At 40.7% G+C, this 18880-nt stretch overlaps 1 protein-coding gene across 2 annotated transcripts in view; it reads left to right on the top strand.

Moving 5' to 3' along the window:
* The window catches only part of LOC137545088 (CD226 antigen-like), a 45629-nt gene extending 33486 nt beyond the window's left edge, over window positions 1-12143 (top strand). The window contains exons 5-6 of one of the 2 annotated variants that reach the window (XR_011025990.1): window positions 113-263; window positions 12057-12143. Coding sequence is in view for 1 of the 2 variants with exons in the window: in XM_068266197.1 (XP_068122298.1) it covers window positions 113-192 (80 nt within the window). In the remaining variant the exon portion in view is untranslated. Of the gene's footprint in view, window positions 1-112; window positions 3759-12056 lie in introns of those variants that run through there. The other variant, XM_068266197.1, reaches the window with a different exon arrangement.
* Window positions 12144-18880: the final 6737 nt, after the last annotated feature.

Genomic DNA, 18880 nt, shown 5'->3' with positions numbered 1-18880 from the left:
AAAAATACTTTGTATTGCTACTTGCTAGTAATTGCTGGACATACATGTGGCATTTAGAATTTTAGTAAACTTTGATAGTTGTCCTTTAATCTGTGTTTTATTTGCTGTTTAGATCCTGCAAGCCTCCCCCGTCCTGGGATGACCGTTCTGTCCGTCACTCTGATATCCGTGATCACATGTTTCTGGTGGTGATTGATGCATTGCTTGCTATTGGCTACCTTGTGTGTCTGCAAGATAAGGAGAACCTTGAAAACTGTCGCAGGGTAGGGTATCCATTAACTCCAGGTTCACAGATTGGAAAAATGATGCTACCTATCAACCACTATTTAGATAGTAACTGTTTTAATTGTAATAACAAAAACAACTACTAATTCAAGAGACTATACAAGTGATCCTTTCATCATGAACAGTGCATCTAAATGGCTCTCCAACTGGACAGACGGAGGAGTAATTTGGTGATCTCATCATACCCTGCTCAGCTCCATAAACATATAAGGGGCATGTCTGAGACCTGACTCGAGGGACATAACAGCCATTGGGAAAATAAAGTTTCAAGACCACCTGTAACCAGGATGCTTGATAAGTGATGCTACTCACACCATTCTGTGAATATTCCACAGTGTGGTCTAGTGTTCCACAGCAAGGGTGTCCTTTAGGGTAAGCAATTATGTCCCGACTGAGTCTTTAGAAGTTGCAGGTGGGTTCAGGTGGGAGGTGGAGCCTCCAGCTATATCAACTGTTGTACTTTCATAAGTCCCGCCTCCATCTTCACCCCTCCTTCACATGACTTCTGTAAATGGATGATGGAAGAAGAAATGTAACTGCTTGTGTATCATGAACTTGCTGGATCGGACTGTTATTGACCACCAATGTATGGCAAACTTTAGTTAAAATCAAGAGAAGAGGAATGCAGGTGGAGAAAGAATACTTATTTGGAAATATGTACATGAAAATGTCTGGTTATCACAATAATGATTTCTAATTAGCATAATAAGCTATTGTACAGTAGAGATGGGCCGAACCTCTGATTTTAGGTTCGCGAACCGGGTTCGCGAACTTCCGCGGAAGGTTCGGTTTGCGGAAAAGTTCGTGAACCGCAATAGACTTCAATGGGGAGGCGAACTTTGAAAAATAGAAAAAATTATGCTGGCCACAAAAGTGATGGAAAAGATGTTTCAAGGGGTCTAACACCTGGAGGGGGGCATGGCGGAATGGGATACACGCCAAAAGTCGTGGATGTGACGCAAAGCAGCGTTTTAAGGGCAGAAATCACATTGAATGCTAAATTGCAGGCCTAACGTGCTTTAAAACATCTTGCATGTGTATACATCAATCAGGGAGTGTAATTATAGTACTGCTTCACACTGACACACCAAACTCACTGTGTAACGCAGCGCAAATAGCTGTTTGTTGTGTGTTGTGACGGCCATGCTGGACTACTGCGCAACATGGCGAGATTGCTCTTCCTCACTCAGTGATGTCAGGTAATGTGTGACTTCCTTCTCAACTTTCCATGTCACTGTTAAAAACCTTCAGTTTTTTTTTAAATTACATTTTCTACTTGCTGTGTACTTGTTCAGTACCGCTACAATGAGAATCCTATGGAGGTGGGCAAGTCTGACATTGTGACCCCGGGTAAAGGCCGGGGAATGAGGGATGGAATCCGGTGTGGAGCCTGAGCAACGGCTACCACTACACATCCAAGGAGGGCAGCGGGAAGGCATGCACGCCCGCCCGCCCCGAGGTAGTGACCAAAAATAACAATACAGGAGGAGGACTTTCGAGGCCCTGCTGTGTATTTGAAATGAATGTACTTTAAATTCTTTAACGAGAACCAGTTATGGTGGACAAAGATGACACCACATTCCTTTCACGAGAATCAAATGGAGGCGGGCAAGTCTGCCATTTGTGCTGGCAGTGCCAGTGGGACACACAGTATGAATTAGCAATGCTGTCTAAAAAACACAAGTGTCTCACACACACAGGTAGTAGTCACTGAATGTGCTGCTGCTGCTGGCAGTGGGACACACAGTATGAATTAGCAATGCTGTCTAAACAACACAAGTGTCTCTCACACACAGGTAGTAGTCACTGAATGTGCTGCTGCTGCTGGCAGTGGGACACACAGTATGAATTAGCAATGCTGTCTAAAAAACACAAGTGTCTCACACACACAGGTAGTAGTCACTGAATGTGCTGCTGCTGCTGGCAGTGGGACACACAGTATGAATTAGCAATGCTGTCTAAACAACACAAGTGTCAGTTTCAAACACAGAAAAATAAAATTGATCACACGAGTAGGATGAGCTCTGAAAAGAGCTTTTCTGGGGCGCTATTATAGCAATAAGATTCAGCTAAGAAGGCAAGAGCCTGACTAATCTGTCCCTAGGAGAACAAGTCTGCAGCAGCTGTCCCTATTCTGTCTCTAACAGGCACACAAGTGAGGCTAATGGCCGCCGGAGCCTGCCTTATATAAGGGGGGGTGGGGCTCCAGGGCTTAGTATAGCCGGATTGGCTACAATGCGCCTGCTGACTGTGATGCAGAGGGTCAAAGTTGACCCTCATAGAGCATTATGGGGCGAATCAAACTTCTGGGAAAGTTCTCCTTCGCCTGCGAAGGCGAACCACCCAAAGTTCGCCTGGAACCGTTCGCCGGCGAACCGTTCGGCCCACCTCTATTGTACAGTATGTCAGTCTGACATGGAAAATGTGGTCTTATTTACATACAAGTTAATTGTAAAATTATTGGTTTAGACCTATATATGATCAATAAGTATATGCAAATGCATAAATGTTTTAAATCTACTTTGCGTTCAGAAATGCAGCGTAATGTTTGCTCTAATGCTTTAAACACAGTAAAAAAAGAATATGAAACACTACAAGACCGCTCTGATGTCTTTTGAATACATATTTACACCTCACTGAAGCTAACTGATATAATTGCAGGCTGCATGACAAATTATCAGATTGACTCCTGACTACGTAATTAGTGAGCAAATAAAAGAGATAAAGTTCTCTGAAACGTTTCGGCCTTGTTTATGCAGTTTATTATATCTTATACACATCCATTGTGTGCCTCTTCCCTATCTCCATAATATCAATCCAAATAGAATAACAATGCCTCCAAACCCACTTCATGAGGGATTGAGGAAAACAATGATTCCACATCCAGGGCAGGGACACCAATAAAAAAAAAATCTTCAGGCAACATATGTTCAGTTGGAAGGGTGTAGCTGTTCCAGATTGGTATACTGTACTAATACACTTGCATATAGTGAACTGGGCTGGTTCAGGGGGCTTGTGGGAATACGAATGATAATTCCGGAATAAAATGACATATATATATATGGGTGGGTGTTGTTCCGTCCACACATAAATGTTCTTATATCATACTGATATTTTTTTTTATAGCTGAATATTTATTTATAATAAAGTCTAACCAGAAAAATAAAAATTGTCCTTACTTTTATCTTATGCCTGTGTACAAATTAAATAGTTACTGCACCGTGGGTGGTATATCTGTGTCCCGCATGACTATATCTGAAGTCCCAGGGATGTAGATATTAGTCCATTGCCACGATCATTGCTGTGCACGCACCCGTCTGCTCCCGTGTACCGTTGTTGTTGCGATCTGTTAGTATACAGATCAGTGAATGGGAAAACAGTTCTCATTCATTGATCTAAGTGCCCGATATCAATGAATATTCATTGACAAAAATCAATGTATTGCCTACCTTCCTGTAACAACCAAAATAAAGTGTGGGGGACATCTAGTGGCCAAAAATTAACATTGCACCTTTAAACTTCAATGCTATTTTAAATACATTTAAAATAGTATTGATGAACTCCTTACCTCTTCACCCACAGGGCTTGATTCATTAAACCGTGATAACTCAGTTATCAGGTGTTAAGGCTTTGCACGTGCAAACGTGCATGCTAAGTAGTTTACACGTGCAAAGTTTAGTAGCTTGCGTGCAAACTGTTACGCATGCAAACCTTTATGCGCATGTTAGCACATGCAAAGTGGCTTTTCACTGCCGTGCTAAGTGTTAGCACAGCTTTGTGAATCGAGCCCATAGTTACCCAAATAAAAACTTTGATTAAAAAAGTGACATTTAAAAAAAAATACATAAATAGTTAACTTGGGGACTAAACTTTTTTAATGTGTATGTCAAGAGTGTATATTACTGTGTATATTACACTTTATTTTTCCTGTTAAAATGCATTTAGAATAAAAAAAAATTCTTAGCATAATGTACCACCCAAAGAAAGCCAATTGGTGGCAAAAAACAAGATCATTTTGTTGTGATTAGTAGTGATTACATTATTGGTGAAAAAAGGGAGGAGCTCTGAAAAATGAAAAAGGCTTTGGTCCTAAAAGGGAAACCCCCCCTCAGTTGTTAACTAGTTAAAGTAAAGAAAACTGAAGAAGGACCCTAAATGCATTTGCTGGACCATTTTATTCCAATAGTGGGAAATTTGTGGGCGAATTAAACTTAGTCAAGCACAATGTTGTCTATTATCTTTAAATAGGCTGCCCTGAGGGAGATGCTAAATAAGTATGTCCTAATCAAACCACACACATTTAAACTAATCCTTGGCATACTTAAAGTGGAACTAAACTCAGAATGTCCACTCTACTCTAAAAGATAGCCGTAGCATGATAACCATTATGGAAATAAATTAAATTCTTCATTACAATTTATGTAAAAACCTAAAAAAATATAAATGTAAGTTTTTCAACTTGGCTTCACTTTGCATTGAGCACTGAAGGGGTTAAGCCTCAGTGTTTACCGCATGGGGAGAGGGCCTCCATGGTGTGCTCCTTCCTTAGATGCACAAATGCTAATAACTAATTAGACAGTTTGATCTGCCTAAACAAACACAGAAAACACAAAGCAGTGAATTTCTTCTCTGCTCTTCAGCAACTGCAGTGCTGCCCATAATTATTCATACTCCCGGCAAATTTTGACTTAAAGTTACTTTGATTCAATCAGCAAGTGATTTTTTGACGGGAAATGACATAGGTGTCTCCCAAAAGATAAAAGATCTCCCTGCTAACCATTTCTTCACCACTTTTGCTGTGCATTTTGGGTCTTTGTCATGCTGAAATGTCAACTAGTGCCCAAGGCCAAGTTTCTCTGCAGATTGCCTGATGTTGTCATTGAGAATCCTTATGTATTGCTCTTTTTTTCATGATGCCGTTTACTGTGATTAGGTTCCCTTGTCCATTGCCTGAAAAACACCCCCAAACCATTAGGTTCCCACCACCATGTTTGACAGTGGGGATGGTGTTTTTTTGGGTTGAAGACTTCTCCATTTTTAACCCAAATGAAGGAAACATCATATGGACCAAACAATTCAATTTTTGTTTCATTTGACCGTAACACAGAGGACCAGAAGTCTTCTTCTTTGTCCAGATGAGCATTTGCAAAGGCCTAGCAAGATTTTGTGTGCCTTATCTGTAAAGGTGGCGTCCTCCTTGGTCTGCATCCATAGAACCCAGAAGTGTGCAGTGTCCGTTGGATTGTCTGCCTTGAGACATAGCCACTAGCAGAGCTCAGATTCACCAGGATGGTGATCCTTGGATTCTTTTTCACCTCTTTCACTATCCTCCTGGCCAGCACAGGTGTCGCTTTTGGCTTCCCACCATATCCTCTGAGATTTCCCACAGTGCAGAACATCTTGTATTTTTTAATAATACTTTGCACTGTAGCCACTGGAACTTGAAAACATTTAGAAATGGCCTTGTAGTCCTTTCCTAACTTGTGAAGTCTTCAGGTCCTCACTGAGCTCCTTTGTCTTAGCCATGGCAGTCCACAAACCAACTGCAGAGAGCTGCTGTTTTTTACCTGTTGAGTTGGTTAAAACAACTGTTCCCAATCAGGGTAATTAGAATAATTTTAGAACAGCTTGGACTATTTCAATTGGTATAGAACTTTGGATTTTCCCACAGACTGTGACATTTTGGGAAGGGTATGAATAATTTTGTATTGTACACTTTTTGCTCAAATGTAAATAAAAGCTGGGAATTTTTTTTCCACAATAATGCCTCTTGTACATCATCTTATTATCTTTTGGGAGAAACCCATGTCATTTCCCATCCAAAAAATTACTTGCCGGTTGAATAAAAGTAACTTTAAGTCAAAATTTGTCAACGTAATGAATAATTATGGGCAGCACTGTATATGTGGAGTAAAGACTTTTCATTGTGTGCTGTGCCCTCTTTAAATCCACATGTTTAGGGTTGTGAGCATGCAAAGCAGTCATATCAAATATGTGCTGGACACTTTCTTGCTTTTTTGAAAATTTAGAAGCTGCATACAAAGTCTACATGGACCCACTGAAAAAGTGTTGACTGAACTCTTCACAGACATCCTTTACCTACTTAACTCAAACTGGACATACATAAGTATCCAGTTTGAGCCTACCTAACTCAGGGCATACAGGTGCATCCTCTCATTCAGGCATGGTTGTACATGCCCACGCATGTTCATTCACAGCGGGACGTGCACGTCAGTGTTTGGGTAACAGGAACATGTGAATATTGTGTGCCTCAGAATAAATGAGCATGACTCCAATCAGGAGCCACGTTCGTTCATAAAAATTAAAGTAAAAAGTATCGTAAAAAAATGAACAAACACTTCCTGGTAACCCAAGATAGTGTGTAGCACCATTTTGTGGCCAAAAAATAACATTAAAATACAAATGCATAAAAAAAATAAATGTACTATAATTTTTAACCCCTGCTAACCCCCCTCCCCTGGACTGACCAAAATAACACACTTGTAAAAAAAAAAAAAAAAAGTGATAGTATTGAAAAAAATACATAAATAGTTACCTTAGGAACTCAGTGTTTTTAATATTTATGTAATTAGGGTATATGATTGTTATTTTTGCAAATAAGGACTTGTAATTATTGATAGGGTACAGTCAGAAAGCAAATAAAACAAAACAGAAACAAATTACACCTTTATTTCCAAATAATCCATTTTCACCATACATTGTACTAGGAAAAAAATGAAAATGTTTTGAAAGCCAGGACAAATGGGTAAATCAAATGTGTGGGTTTTATGTACAGTAGCATTGTTTATTTTAAAACTATATGGGAGGGAATTGGAAAAATTGTGTATTTTCCTTGTTTTTTCCCTTTAAAATGCATTGAAAATAAAGTAATTACTGAAAACAAGTACAACCCCCAAAAATCTAATTTGTGGTTGAATTTTTTTTTTTATCATTTAGGTGTGATAAGTAGTTATACAGTTATTGGCAAATAAATGGGAGGAACACCGAAATGTGAAAATTGCTTGCGTTTTTCAGGTGAAAACAACCTATGGGCTGAAGTGTATAAGAGCGTAATAATTTCCCATATTAGAGGAAAGAAAAGTTATTAAAGCACCACTATGAAGAAAAATATTGTAAGACTTAAAAAAAAAATAAAAAAATATATATACTGTATATACTTGCAAATAAGCCGACCCGTGTATAAGCCGAGGTACCCACCTTTCTCTCAGAAACCAGGAAAAAGTGATTGACTTGCGTATAAGCTGCCTCCCCAATATAGCCCCACTACACAGTAGCCAAATGTGCCCCCAGTACAAGTCAGCCCCCTTCCTATAGCCAGATGTGCCCCAGGATCATACAGCTGTGTCTCAAGAAGCCACTTGGTGTCATAGATATGAGACACAGCGACACAGCGATTGCCACACAGGAAGAATCCCTGATCATTGCACCTCTAACACGCTTCGCTCAACAAGCCAGGGGACACAGGTAGTCTTGAGCAGCAGACTCTGCACACCATGTTGCAGAGGGGGGGGGGGGGGCACAGACACAGCAGGGAGCCAGCTGGCAAGAGCAGGATCACTAGTGCACAATCCTTATGCTCTTCTGCCATTAACAAAACCTGTTCCATTCCACCATCTGTTTTATGCCACTGACTCGCATATAAGCATAGGGGGTAACCTTTAAGCACATTTTTTATGCTGAAAAATTGGGCTTATATGGGAGTATATACAGTGTATATATATATATATATATATATATATATATATATATATATATATATATATATAAATATATATAAAATTATGTAAATTATTTGTCGCTGTTCCTTACAGTAGGTATTATTAGTCTGACAGGTTTTAGACTAGTCCACCTGCTCATCTGGGATTCTTGGGGATTTCTTTGTTTTTAAAAACATTTACTAAATAGCAGTCACTCAGTCCAAATGTAAGAACAGTATGCATACAGGGAAAGTCTGCAGTTGGCATATTTGTACTGTATAGATCCTTTCCAGTGAGTGCTTCTGTAAGGAAATACTAAGAATCCCCTGTGAGATCGACTAGTCCAAAACCTGTCAGATTTCTTCTACCCACAGCAAGTGGGTAGAAATTTAAAGAGAAATTAGAGGATTACTGTAAAGTGTATAATCAATATTCATATCATTTTAATGTACAGTACACATTTTCAGGTGAAAATCTAAAAAAATCATCCTTTTCATGGAGACTAGAGACTACAGCAAATGTGATTCAGGAAGACATAATCTCTACATACCATACTTTTTTTTTCTTTTTTTCCAACTTGTGATTTATTTTTTTAAGGCAAAACTGAAACAGAAGAACTCAATTTAGCGCAATGTCACAGCTGCAACAGTCCCATATTTAAAAATTCGAATCTATAATTGTTTATGTATTTGTTCATAGACAGACTGGTGGAATGTCCATTGTAGCCTTTAGCCCTTATCGGCAAGCAAGAAAATAATTTTGATAGTACTTTTTCACATACTTTTTGGTATTTTTCAGTTGCAGAGTGCTGAGAAATGATTTCAAACAGAAGATGAAAAAGTGTCTCCTGGGAGAAAACTTAAAGGGACTCCGAGCTCACAAAAAAAAGGAAAGTTGTACTCACCAGGGGCGTTCTCCAGCCCAGTGCTGGTCGGGAGGTCCCACGCCGGCGTCCTGGCTCCTCTCCTTCTCCCCGCTCCGGTATGGCTGACAGGCCGCAGCCCGGGCGCATGCGCAGTACTTTCATGCCGGCCGCCGTGATGACGCGAGGCGGCCAGCGTGTGACGTAATCCGCGTCATACGCGGAAGCTGCAGCCCGACACTCTACCGAGTGTCGCCCGGGCTGCGGCCTGTCAGCCATACCGGAGCGGGGAGAAGGAGAGGAGCCAGGACGCCGGCGTGGGACCTCCCGACCAGCACTGGGCTGGAGAAAGCCCCTGGTGAGTACAACATTCCTTTTTTTTGTGAGCTCGGAGTCCCTTTAAGAGAAATAGTAAATTGAATAAGGGCCTTCAACTCCTTTTATTGAGGTCTAGAAGACAGAATCACGCATATGTGCCTCTTCCTGATACTGTCGGGCAATCTTCATCTAACATGGACCTGAACTCAGAACTTCGCGTACGTTAAAAAAGGGTGTAGGTAAAAAAGGGCGCAGGGTTTTAAACGATAAGCATGAATAACGTTTAAAAAAAAATGTGCTATATTTTGTTTAAAAATAATGTTTTATAAAGTTATAAATCATTAAATAATGTGTATAAAATCGGCAATTGTAAAAACGTTAATCTTCCCTGTTTAAAAAGTGAAATGTATAATAACGTTTTATAAAAGATTAATAAGATTTTTACTAAAACTATATACCTAACCCTACTCTTACACAGAACCCTCCCTGTACCTACCCCTAACCCCTAGACCCCCTGGTGGTGCCTAAACCTAAGACCCCCCTGGTGGTGCCTAAACCTAAGACCCCCCTGGTGGTGCCTAAACCTAAGACCCCCCTGGTGGTGCCTAAACCTAAGACCCCCCTGATGGTGCCTAAACCTAAGACCCCCCTGGTGGTGCCTAAACCTAAGACCCCCCCCTGGTGGTGCCTAAACCTAAGACCCCCCTGGTGGTGCCTAAACCTAAGACCCTCCTGGTGGTGCCTAAACCTAAGACCCCCCTGATGGTGCCTAAACCTAAGACCCCCCTGGTGGTGCCTAAACCTAAGACCCCCCCCCTGGTGGTGCCTAAACCTAAGACCCCCCTGGTGGTGCCTAAACCTAAGACCCCCCTGGTGGTGCCTAACCCTAAGACCCCCCTGGTGGTGCCTAAACCTAAGACCCCCCTGGTGGTGCCTAAACCTAAGACCCCCCTGGTGGTGCTTAAACCTAAGACCCCCCTGGTGGTGCCTAAACCTAAGACCCCCCTGTTGGTGCCTAACCCTAAGACCCCCCTAGTGGTGCCTAAACCTAAGACCCCCCTGGTGGTGCCTAACCCTAAGACCCCCCTGGTGGTGCCTAAACCTAAGACCCCCCCTGGTGGTGCCTAACCCTAAGACCCCTAAATAATGTGTAATCATGAGAAGCAGTTATAAAACATTAAAAGTCTCCGGCGCCCTTTTTTCCTGTTGGGCGCCCATTAAACGATATTTATTATGGGAGTGAATGGCGGCGCCCTTTTTGTCCACCTGTCTCATGCGCCCAAATGTCCTGCCTCCCAGAACTTCCTCTCTGCTCTAAAAGATAAGCAACAGCACAATAACCTTTAAACAACAACAAAAAAAATCCTTGTTACAGCAGATACAAATCCTGCAATAAATCTGCATTTTGACTACTTTATGCTTTCATGGAAGCAGACATTTTGTTAACATCCTGTGTTTACATATGAGCTCTCTGCCATGGCAGTCAGCTGACACAGCTGAGGGATCAAATTACATTACACATACTTAGTCACAGATAAGGGGAAATTAGACAGGCTAAACTTTATAAATACACACAGGGTGTGTTTCTCTGTTTTCTTTCTGTCCTGTGCAAGAGTTCAGGTCTACTTTGAGGGCCCATTCACACTTAGAAACGCAAAACGCTGGCGATTTTTGCTGGCGTTTTGTGGGAGTGATTTTTCAGCGGAAAAATCACTGAACACTGCGGCAATTTTTCCGCGATCGCGTTTAGTGCTTCTATAGCACTGAAATGCGATCGCCGGGAAATCGCCTGAAAATGGTGCATGCGACGCGTTTGTGTTTCGCGAATTTGGCCGATTTGCAGCGATTAGCGCAAATCACCCAAGTAAGAACGGACCCATAGGGTTTTATTACACTAGCGCTTTTAAAAAGCACTAGAGTTTGAGCGTTTTGCTGAAATCGCTGAAAAACGCTCTAGTGTGAATGGACCCCGAAGCTATAGATAATGTAGAGGAGTTCTGTGAAAAAGTTTTCCGGCAGCACAATGCATGCTTTTTTAAAATTTAGTTTTCTCTCCTCCAACAGAGATTGATTTGTAAAGGCCAACTCCACTGCTGCAGAATGTTGTCGATGTATCTTTCAGATTCTTCCTGCACAACAGGAAGTAACTCCTACATTGCCTGCAGCGATTTCCTGCATGTCGCTGATACTTTGTTTATCCAGTCTGCCAAGTCTTGGGGTTATTAATGAGAAATATGGCATGTATTTTCTGAAGCACAACATATACAGTGAGTGGGTGTGGTGACTAATGGAAAAATAAAGATAAATTCTCTGTGGAACTGAAATAATAGTAGGAAATGGAGCAAAGGAGGAAAACATCTCAGAGAAAACTTCTGTTCTGGATGTAGGCTCCTGTTTCCCATAGCGGCTGTCTGATATGCAGATATTGGTGTAATGCTATGGGAGGATATGGTTTAATATTTTTATTTTCCATTTCTCCTTTTTCCTTTTTTTTTTTAGGGTGTTTTTTCCCCCTTTTTTAAATCGCCATTCTTTATTTATCTTCTGTATTGTGTAAATTTTCGAAAAATATTTTTCCTCTTATATTAATACGTTATATTATTATTATTATTATTATTATTATTATATTTTATTATTCTTTTCTGTAGCCTTTAGTTTTCCTTATCCTTGTGTGTGTTGTACTTTTGCCCTCTGTCATGTAATTTAAATTTGATGTTCTTGTTCTCTTTCTCCCTTTTTTTTTTTTGCCAGTTTTTGTATCTTTATGATTTTTTTGCTCTTTTTTTATTCCATGTCTTTTTTTTACTGATCTGTTATTGTTTAAATTCTGTTATTTATTTATTTTTACTTTCGTGTTCCATTTTTTTTTCCAGAATGCCTCTTCTCCATTTTTCTTAAACTTGTCAAATGTATTTTGCTAGTAAATTCTATCTTCCATCACTTTGTTTACTATGTATTGCATCTAACTTGTATCTACTGTAAATATTATCACTTTACAACTGTTTAAAATTCTAATTTCTGCCATTGCCTCTTGCCTGTTGCCATGTTTATTTTCTCATTTGTGTTATTGTGTTCCTATCATTTGCTCCTGATTGATTTTTTTTTAAATTTTATCTTTAAAAAATAAATAAATAAATAAATAAATATATATATAATCTCCCTAGGAAATCTTCTCAAAAGTAGAGGGTCGTCTTATACGCCAGGTGCTGGGTACCTGTTTATACAGTATAGCACTAGTACATACAGTACGGTATACAAATGTCCAACAGTCCAGAGGGGAAGTCTTATACGCCGAGTATATCCCAAAATTTATATTTTAACTGGAAAAGTTGGGAGTCGTCTTATACGCTGGGGAAAAAAAATTCTGGGTGACCTTTCATTTTTTTATTTCTTGCATTATTTAAGTTTTCTTCTGTTGCCTGTTATCAGTTTTCTCTCTGCCTCTCTCTCTTTTTGTTACCCTCTGCTTGTTCCTTTTCTCCACTTTTTGGTTCAAATTCAATAAACGTATTTCATTCATTTTCTCTTTTTATTTTTATCTTTTATTAACCTTGTTTGTTTCATACAATTTTCATACACCTAGCAAACATAAACCATTTATTTTTACATAGTTATTTGGGTTGAAAAAAGACATACGTCCATCGAGTTCAACCAGTATAAAGTACAACTCCAGCCTGATCCCTCACATATCCCTGTTGATCCAGAGGAAGGATAAAAACCCTTACAAGGCATGGTCCAATTAGCCCCAAAAGGGAAAACATTCCTTCCCGACTCCAGATGGCAATCAGATAAAATCCCTGGATTGGACTTCCGGTTCCGGCGCCCTGGAGGGAGGAAGCTAAAGTCGGAGCTCCCGCACCCGACCCCGAGCTGCACAGTTTCAAAGCCAGCTGAAGCGCCACTTTAACCAGCAAGGTTGAAACCTGTGGACGGGAGAACTTGGGAGACATCTCTATCCCCCGATGGATCGCTACCTCACGCGATCGGAAGCCAGGGAACACGCCGCCGCCACCCCCGCCAAGATGGCGCCGAAGGGAAGAGGAAAAGACTCCCGCCGCCAGTCACCGACTCGCAAGCGCAACACAGCCGGCGACACGGACTGGACGGAAAACGCCAGCAACCAAGGCTGGGACTCTGACTCAGACGAGGCATCCGAGCGTGGTGAGTCACATACGCAGTATGCAAAAATTGCTAAGGCAGTGGCCAGGCAGCTTAGGCCCGACCTAGAATCTATGATCCAAGCGGCTGTTACGCAGTCGCTGAAAAAAGTTCATAAGGATCTTCAGGCCCATGGCAATCGAATAAATCAGGCAGAGAAGAGAGTCTCTACATTAGAAGACGATCAGGCAGAGCAAAAGGTGTCCATTAAGTCACTGATAAAAGACAATAAAGAGATGCATGAGAAACTTCAGGACTTAGAAAATAGATCAAGACGTAGCAATCTGAGGGTGGTGGGACTGCCAGAATCATACCCAGCTGCAGCTTTACCTAAAATCTGTGCTGAAATCATTCCTGAGCTACTGGGCCTAGAGGGTCCTCACAAGGTCGAACGAGCTCATAGGGTTGGGCCCCCACAGACTGCAGAAAACAAAAAAGGCCCCCGGATAGTGATGGTGAAATACTTAGACTATGCGGAAAAGACAGCCATTATCAGAGCCTTCCGCCAAAATGGCCAACTGCTGGAGTACGAAGGCCACAGGATAAGACTATTTAATGATTTCTCACTGGAGGTCTCTAAAATGCGACAAAAGTTTAATGCAGCTTGCTCAGAATGTGTGAGACGCAAGTGGAAGTTCACACTGCTGTACCCAGCAACTCTAAAGGCCACTGATGATAATGGGGAGACTCACACTTTCAAAACGGCACGTGAAGCGGAGGATTATTTTACAACACTAGCAAATCCTGAAGAGACATCTCAGGCGGGAGAGGCGGTAACACACGAAGATACTTAAAAGATGCACTATAAACCTTGTTCTACCCATCTCTTTTTATATATCTAAGGCGCTGCTAATCATTTGCAATACTACTATACTGGTAAAGTTATAGAAATATATAACCTGATATGTTACGAAAAACCCTTTTCATGCAACGAAACTGATGCAACGAACGGGATTTGGATCTCTAACTGATTTTTTTTCTTTCTAGCTCTATCCCTCCCTATAGGGGAAGAAGTGAAGACATGTTGATTTTTGTTTTTCTGTTCCTAATGTTGATAATTTTAGGATACTTATCACTAAGATTATACCTTAAAAAGTACAACCATGATAATTTAAGGTCCAGAAAAAGGGGGAGCTTCATCTGCACTGTTTGCAGATGTAAGGGGAAGTCACCGTCCTATGGGAAATGCCTGATGTACTTAAACATGTGTTTACCAATTAAATTGCGGAATCTTATCTCAACTGACCTGGGTACTCTAGCACACTTTAGATGGGGCTAAATTTTTGTAGCTGGAATGTGAAGGGACTTCGTTCCCCTCACAAAAGAAATATGGTGCTCCGCCACCTTAAAAAATTGAATACCGAAATAGCATTACTACAAGAAACACATTTAACAGAGACTCAATTTGCGTATATGAAAAAGCACTGGGTAGGACAAGTACTGGGTTCACCCTCGTGTGACAGGAAAGCTGGAGTCTTGGTGCTCATACATAAAAATTTTAAAGGTACACTGATAGACTATAAATCTGATACTAGGGGCAGATGGATAAGAGTCCGCATACAAGTAGGGAATGAGATTATCAATGTCCTAAATGTCTATGGTCCTAATGAGGACAATGACACATTTTTCACAGAAATCACTGCTCTCATTGCAAGCGATATATCATCAAACTGGTTGATGGGGGGAGATTTCAATACTGTTGCGAACATCAAGGAAGACAGGTCAAAAATAAACAAACTAACCACGGCCTACCAAAAAAAATCAGACAGACTAAATTCCTTTCTACAAGACACTCAGTTAGTAGATGCCTGGCGATTGACACATCCCTTTGATAGGTCTTACACCTTTTTTTCCACTCCACATGATGTCTGGACCAGATTGGACATGTTTCTAACTTCTACCAAAATCTCGCAGAGACTAGTAAACACTGATATAAAAGATATGGTCATATCGGATCATAGCCCAATAACGCTAGTTTTGAAAGAGGCGGTACCGAGGGGTTCAGACATCATCTGGAGATTCCCGTCCCAAATATATCAAGATGAGCATTTTACAGGCCTCCTACAGCAATGGTGGTTAGACTTCCATGAAAATAATAAAGAGCATACAATACAATCGGCACTATACTGGGAAACAGCCAAAGTAGTGTTAAGGGGGAGAATTATCGCTTATATGGCAGGCCAACGAAGAGAAGCTAACGAAAAATACCTAAAGGCAATAGAGGGGGCCAGAGATGCATTGACAAAATTTAAAAGTCGGCCTAATCCAGAGAACAAAACTCAGTGGATCAAAAAGAAATTGGAAGCTGATCAATGGCTCAAAAACAAGGAAAGACTTAATGGAACCTACAAGGAAATTAGATTTCGTAGGTATGGGAACAAAATGAGCAAAATGCTGAGCAATATTATTAAGGGCTCCAAACCACCTACCAACATTCTTTCAATCTTAGATGAAACAGGTACTCAACAAACAGACCCACAAAAGATAAACGAAAGGTTCCAAAGATACTACGCTCAATTATACAGTGAAGATAATAATGATACATTGGCCACAAATTATAAGATATTGATTAAAGAGGCAAAGCTACCAACAATACCCGAACCTGATCTACTAACTCTTAACGCAGAAGTAACTCAAACGGAAATCATTAACACCATTAAAAACCTAAAAAATTACAAAGCACCAGGACCTGATGGGTTTTCAGCTGAATTTTTTAAAATGCTAAAGACAGAAGTAGTTCCCCCCTTACAGAACATGTTCAATGACCTGCTTAAACAAGGTAAAATGCCGACCTCAGCCAAGATGGCTCATATCAAACTAATTCCAAAGCAAGGTAAAGAACAAACGGACCCGGCAGCCTATAGGCCAATATCTCTTATAAATCAAGACATCAAAATCTTAACCAAGATTATGGCAGATAGGTTGGCGGGTCTTATGCATAAACTAGTTAGTAAGTCCCAAGCCGGTTTTATCAGGAACCGTTCTGCGGTTATGAACATACGTAAAGTCATTACGGTCCTTGACTATGTTAAAGCTTTCCCGAGCACAGCAAAGAGATTTGCTATTTTACTACTGGATGCCGAAAAAGCGTTCGATAATGTTCGCTGGCCATGGCTGAGGCAGGTATTAAACCAGATGCAAATCACTGGCCCTTTTCAAAATCTAATAAGTGCACTTCACGATGACCCATCTGCTCAAGTATACACTCCTGGCTTTCTATCAAAAAAGATATCACTACATAAGGGCACCCGACAGGGATGCCCCTTATCCCCCTTGCTCTTTAACCTAGCCCTCGAACCCATGCTACGCATCTTACAAAACCAGATCACTGGTATCCCAATAGGCAACTCAGTAGTCTCCCAAGCCATCTTTGCAGACGACATGCTCTTATTCATGTCTAAACCACACGAAGAACTAAACATAGCGCTCAATATCATAAGTGAGATAGGTAAAGGGAGTGGCTTCAAGGTAAATTTAGACAAAAGTGAACTATTATATTTATCCACTCACACGGACCTTCCCACACTATTGATCTCGACTCCAATCCCTGTTAAACAGCAAGTAAAATACTTAGGCATCAAAATATCAAGAGACCCACACTCCCTTTATGATCTCAACTACAAACCACTATTTAAAGAAATCACCCAACTCCTACAGCGATGGGAAAACCTTCCTTTAAACTTAATGGGTAGAGGGATAATAATTAAATCAGTCTGCTTTGGTAAGCTGCTATGTCCCTTACAAACAATCCCACTACTTCTCAAGCACAGAGACATCAAACTAATAGAAAAAGCCTTTAATAAATTTCTCTGGAGAGGCCGCAAAGTCAGAATAGCGTATACTAAACTACAACTACTCAAAGATCAAGGGGGCCTAAATCTTCCCAACATACGTACATATAATCTGGCATGTCTATCTAGGCACATCAGAGATTGGGAGTGTAAAACAAGCTTCTATTCCAACTTTGACCTCGAAAAATCATTCATGGAACCCTGGGCCCCAATGGCAGTACTGCACACGGCATACAAACACCTCCCGCTGAGGCTCAAGCATAGCAGAATGGTCAGGGATACGTGGGCAACCTGGAAGGCCATACGCATAGGATTTAAACAACCAACCAAAATTTCAAAATATATGCCCCTTTGGGGACATCCGGGATTCCCACCCAGTATATTACACAAAGGCTTTCTTGAGTGCGAAAATAAGGGCATCTCCAAGCTAGGCAATCTTTGGTACTTGAAAAGAAACAGATGGTATACCTTTCTGGAGTTAAGAGCAATGTATGGGATCCCTAAGACACATTTTTTATACTATGCACAACTAAAGTCCTATCTAGCAAAGCTTGTGGATGATATGGCTGGAGTAATGAACCTAAACGATTTTGATCATTTTTTAAATCCTCAAAGACCAAAAATATCTCTATCAGAAATACAGCAAAAAATAGCCGCCAGAAATATAGAGGGGAAAGTACATGCCAATTTCTCTTCATGGCTCAAAGATTTACCAATAGAAAACCTGAGCACAAACATCCTAGAAGGCAACAAACTCTTTCGTTCTTTAATTATAGACGAAGCTTGGCGAGAGTCTCATTTCAAAATGATACACAGAGCCAAGTACGCCTTTAATATTAAGTATAAGAAGAAACCTCCTCATTACCAGCCACATTGTCCCAAGTGCGCTCTACCAAATGCCTCTATGTATCACTGTCTTTGGGAATGCCCACCCATTAAAGTCTTCTGGAACAAGGTCCAAAAGTACATCTCCTCCATCTGTAGGTATGATGTTAACCTGAACCCACAAATATGCTTGTTTAATAACGCCACACAACCTGACCCCTCACAGAGGAGGCAAATACAAGATTCTAGCCAAATTCCACACTGGGCCCATATGGTCTTAATAGCATCCCGCAAAGTAATATATAATAAATGGATTTATCCAAGTTTACCCTCGGTGTGGGACGTGAAACAACAGCTTTTACACATATTCCATCTAGACCACACTGAAACTTTAATGCACAAAGAGAAGTTTATCTCACGCTTCTTCAGGACATGGAAGAGCTTTATCGCATACTCTTTTAAGAGACCAGAGATTATAGAAATTATGAAACCGTACCAGTACACAACATGGTACGCTAAGAAAGACCTACTCGGAGAACTGGATCAATTAAAAATATAGCTATAACACTAAAGCCCCATGCTATTATGTCGGTTAACCATAATCTATATAAACACTTGATAACACTACCCTCTAAGTTGTAGGACGGTGACCAGGGGAGGGGGAGGGGGGGGGGTTTGCTGTTGGTGGGGGGGAGTTAGTTCTCCTTACAAGAGTTCAAAGACTACCGGATTATTAGTGGCTCTCAGAGCGAAGTAAATGCCTGTCAAATAATACTTTTGGACTCCAAAGGAGGATTGTTAAACTGAAAAACCAATAAAAATTTGTTTAAAAAAAAAAAATCCCTGGATCAACATAACTGGGCATTACCTAGTAATTGTAGCCATGGATGTCTTTCAACGCAAGGAAAGCATCTAAGCCCCCT

This window comes from Hyperolius riggenbachi, chromosome 2 (genome assembly GCF_040937935.1).
Source record: "Hyperolius riggenbachi isolate aHypRig1 chromosome 2, aHypRig1.pri, whole genome shotgun sequence".
NCBI classification, from domain to species: domain Eukaryota; kingdom Metazoa; phylum Chordata; class Amphibia; order Anura; family Hyperoliidae; genus Hyperolius; species Hyperolius riggenbachi.
This window is presented reverse-complemented; position numbering and strand designations above follow the sequence as displayed.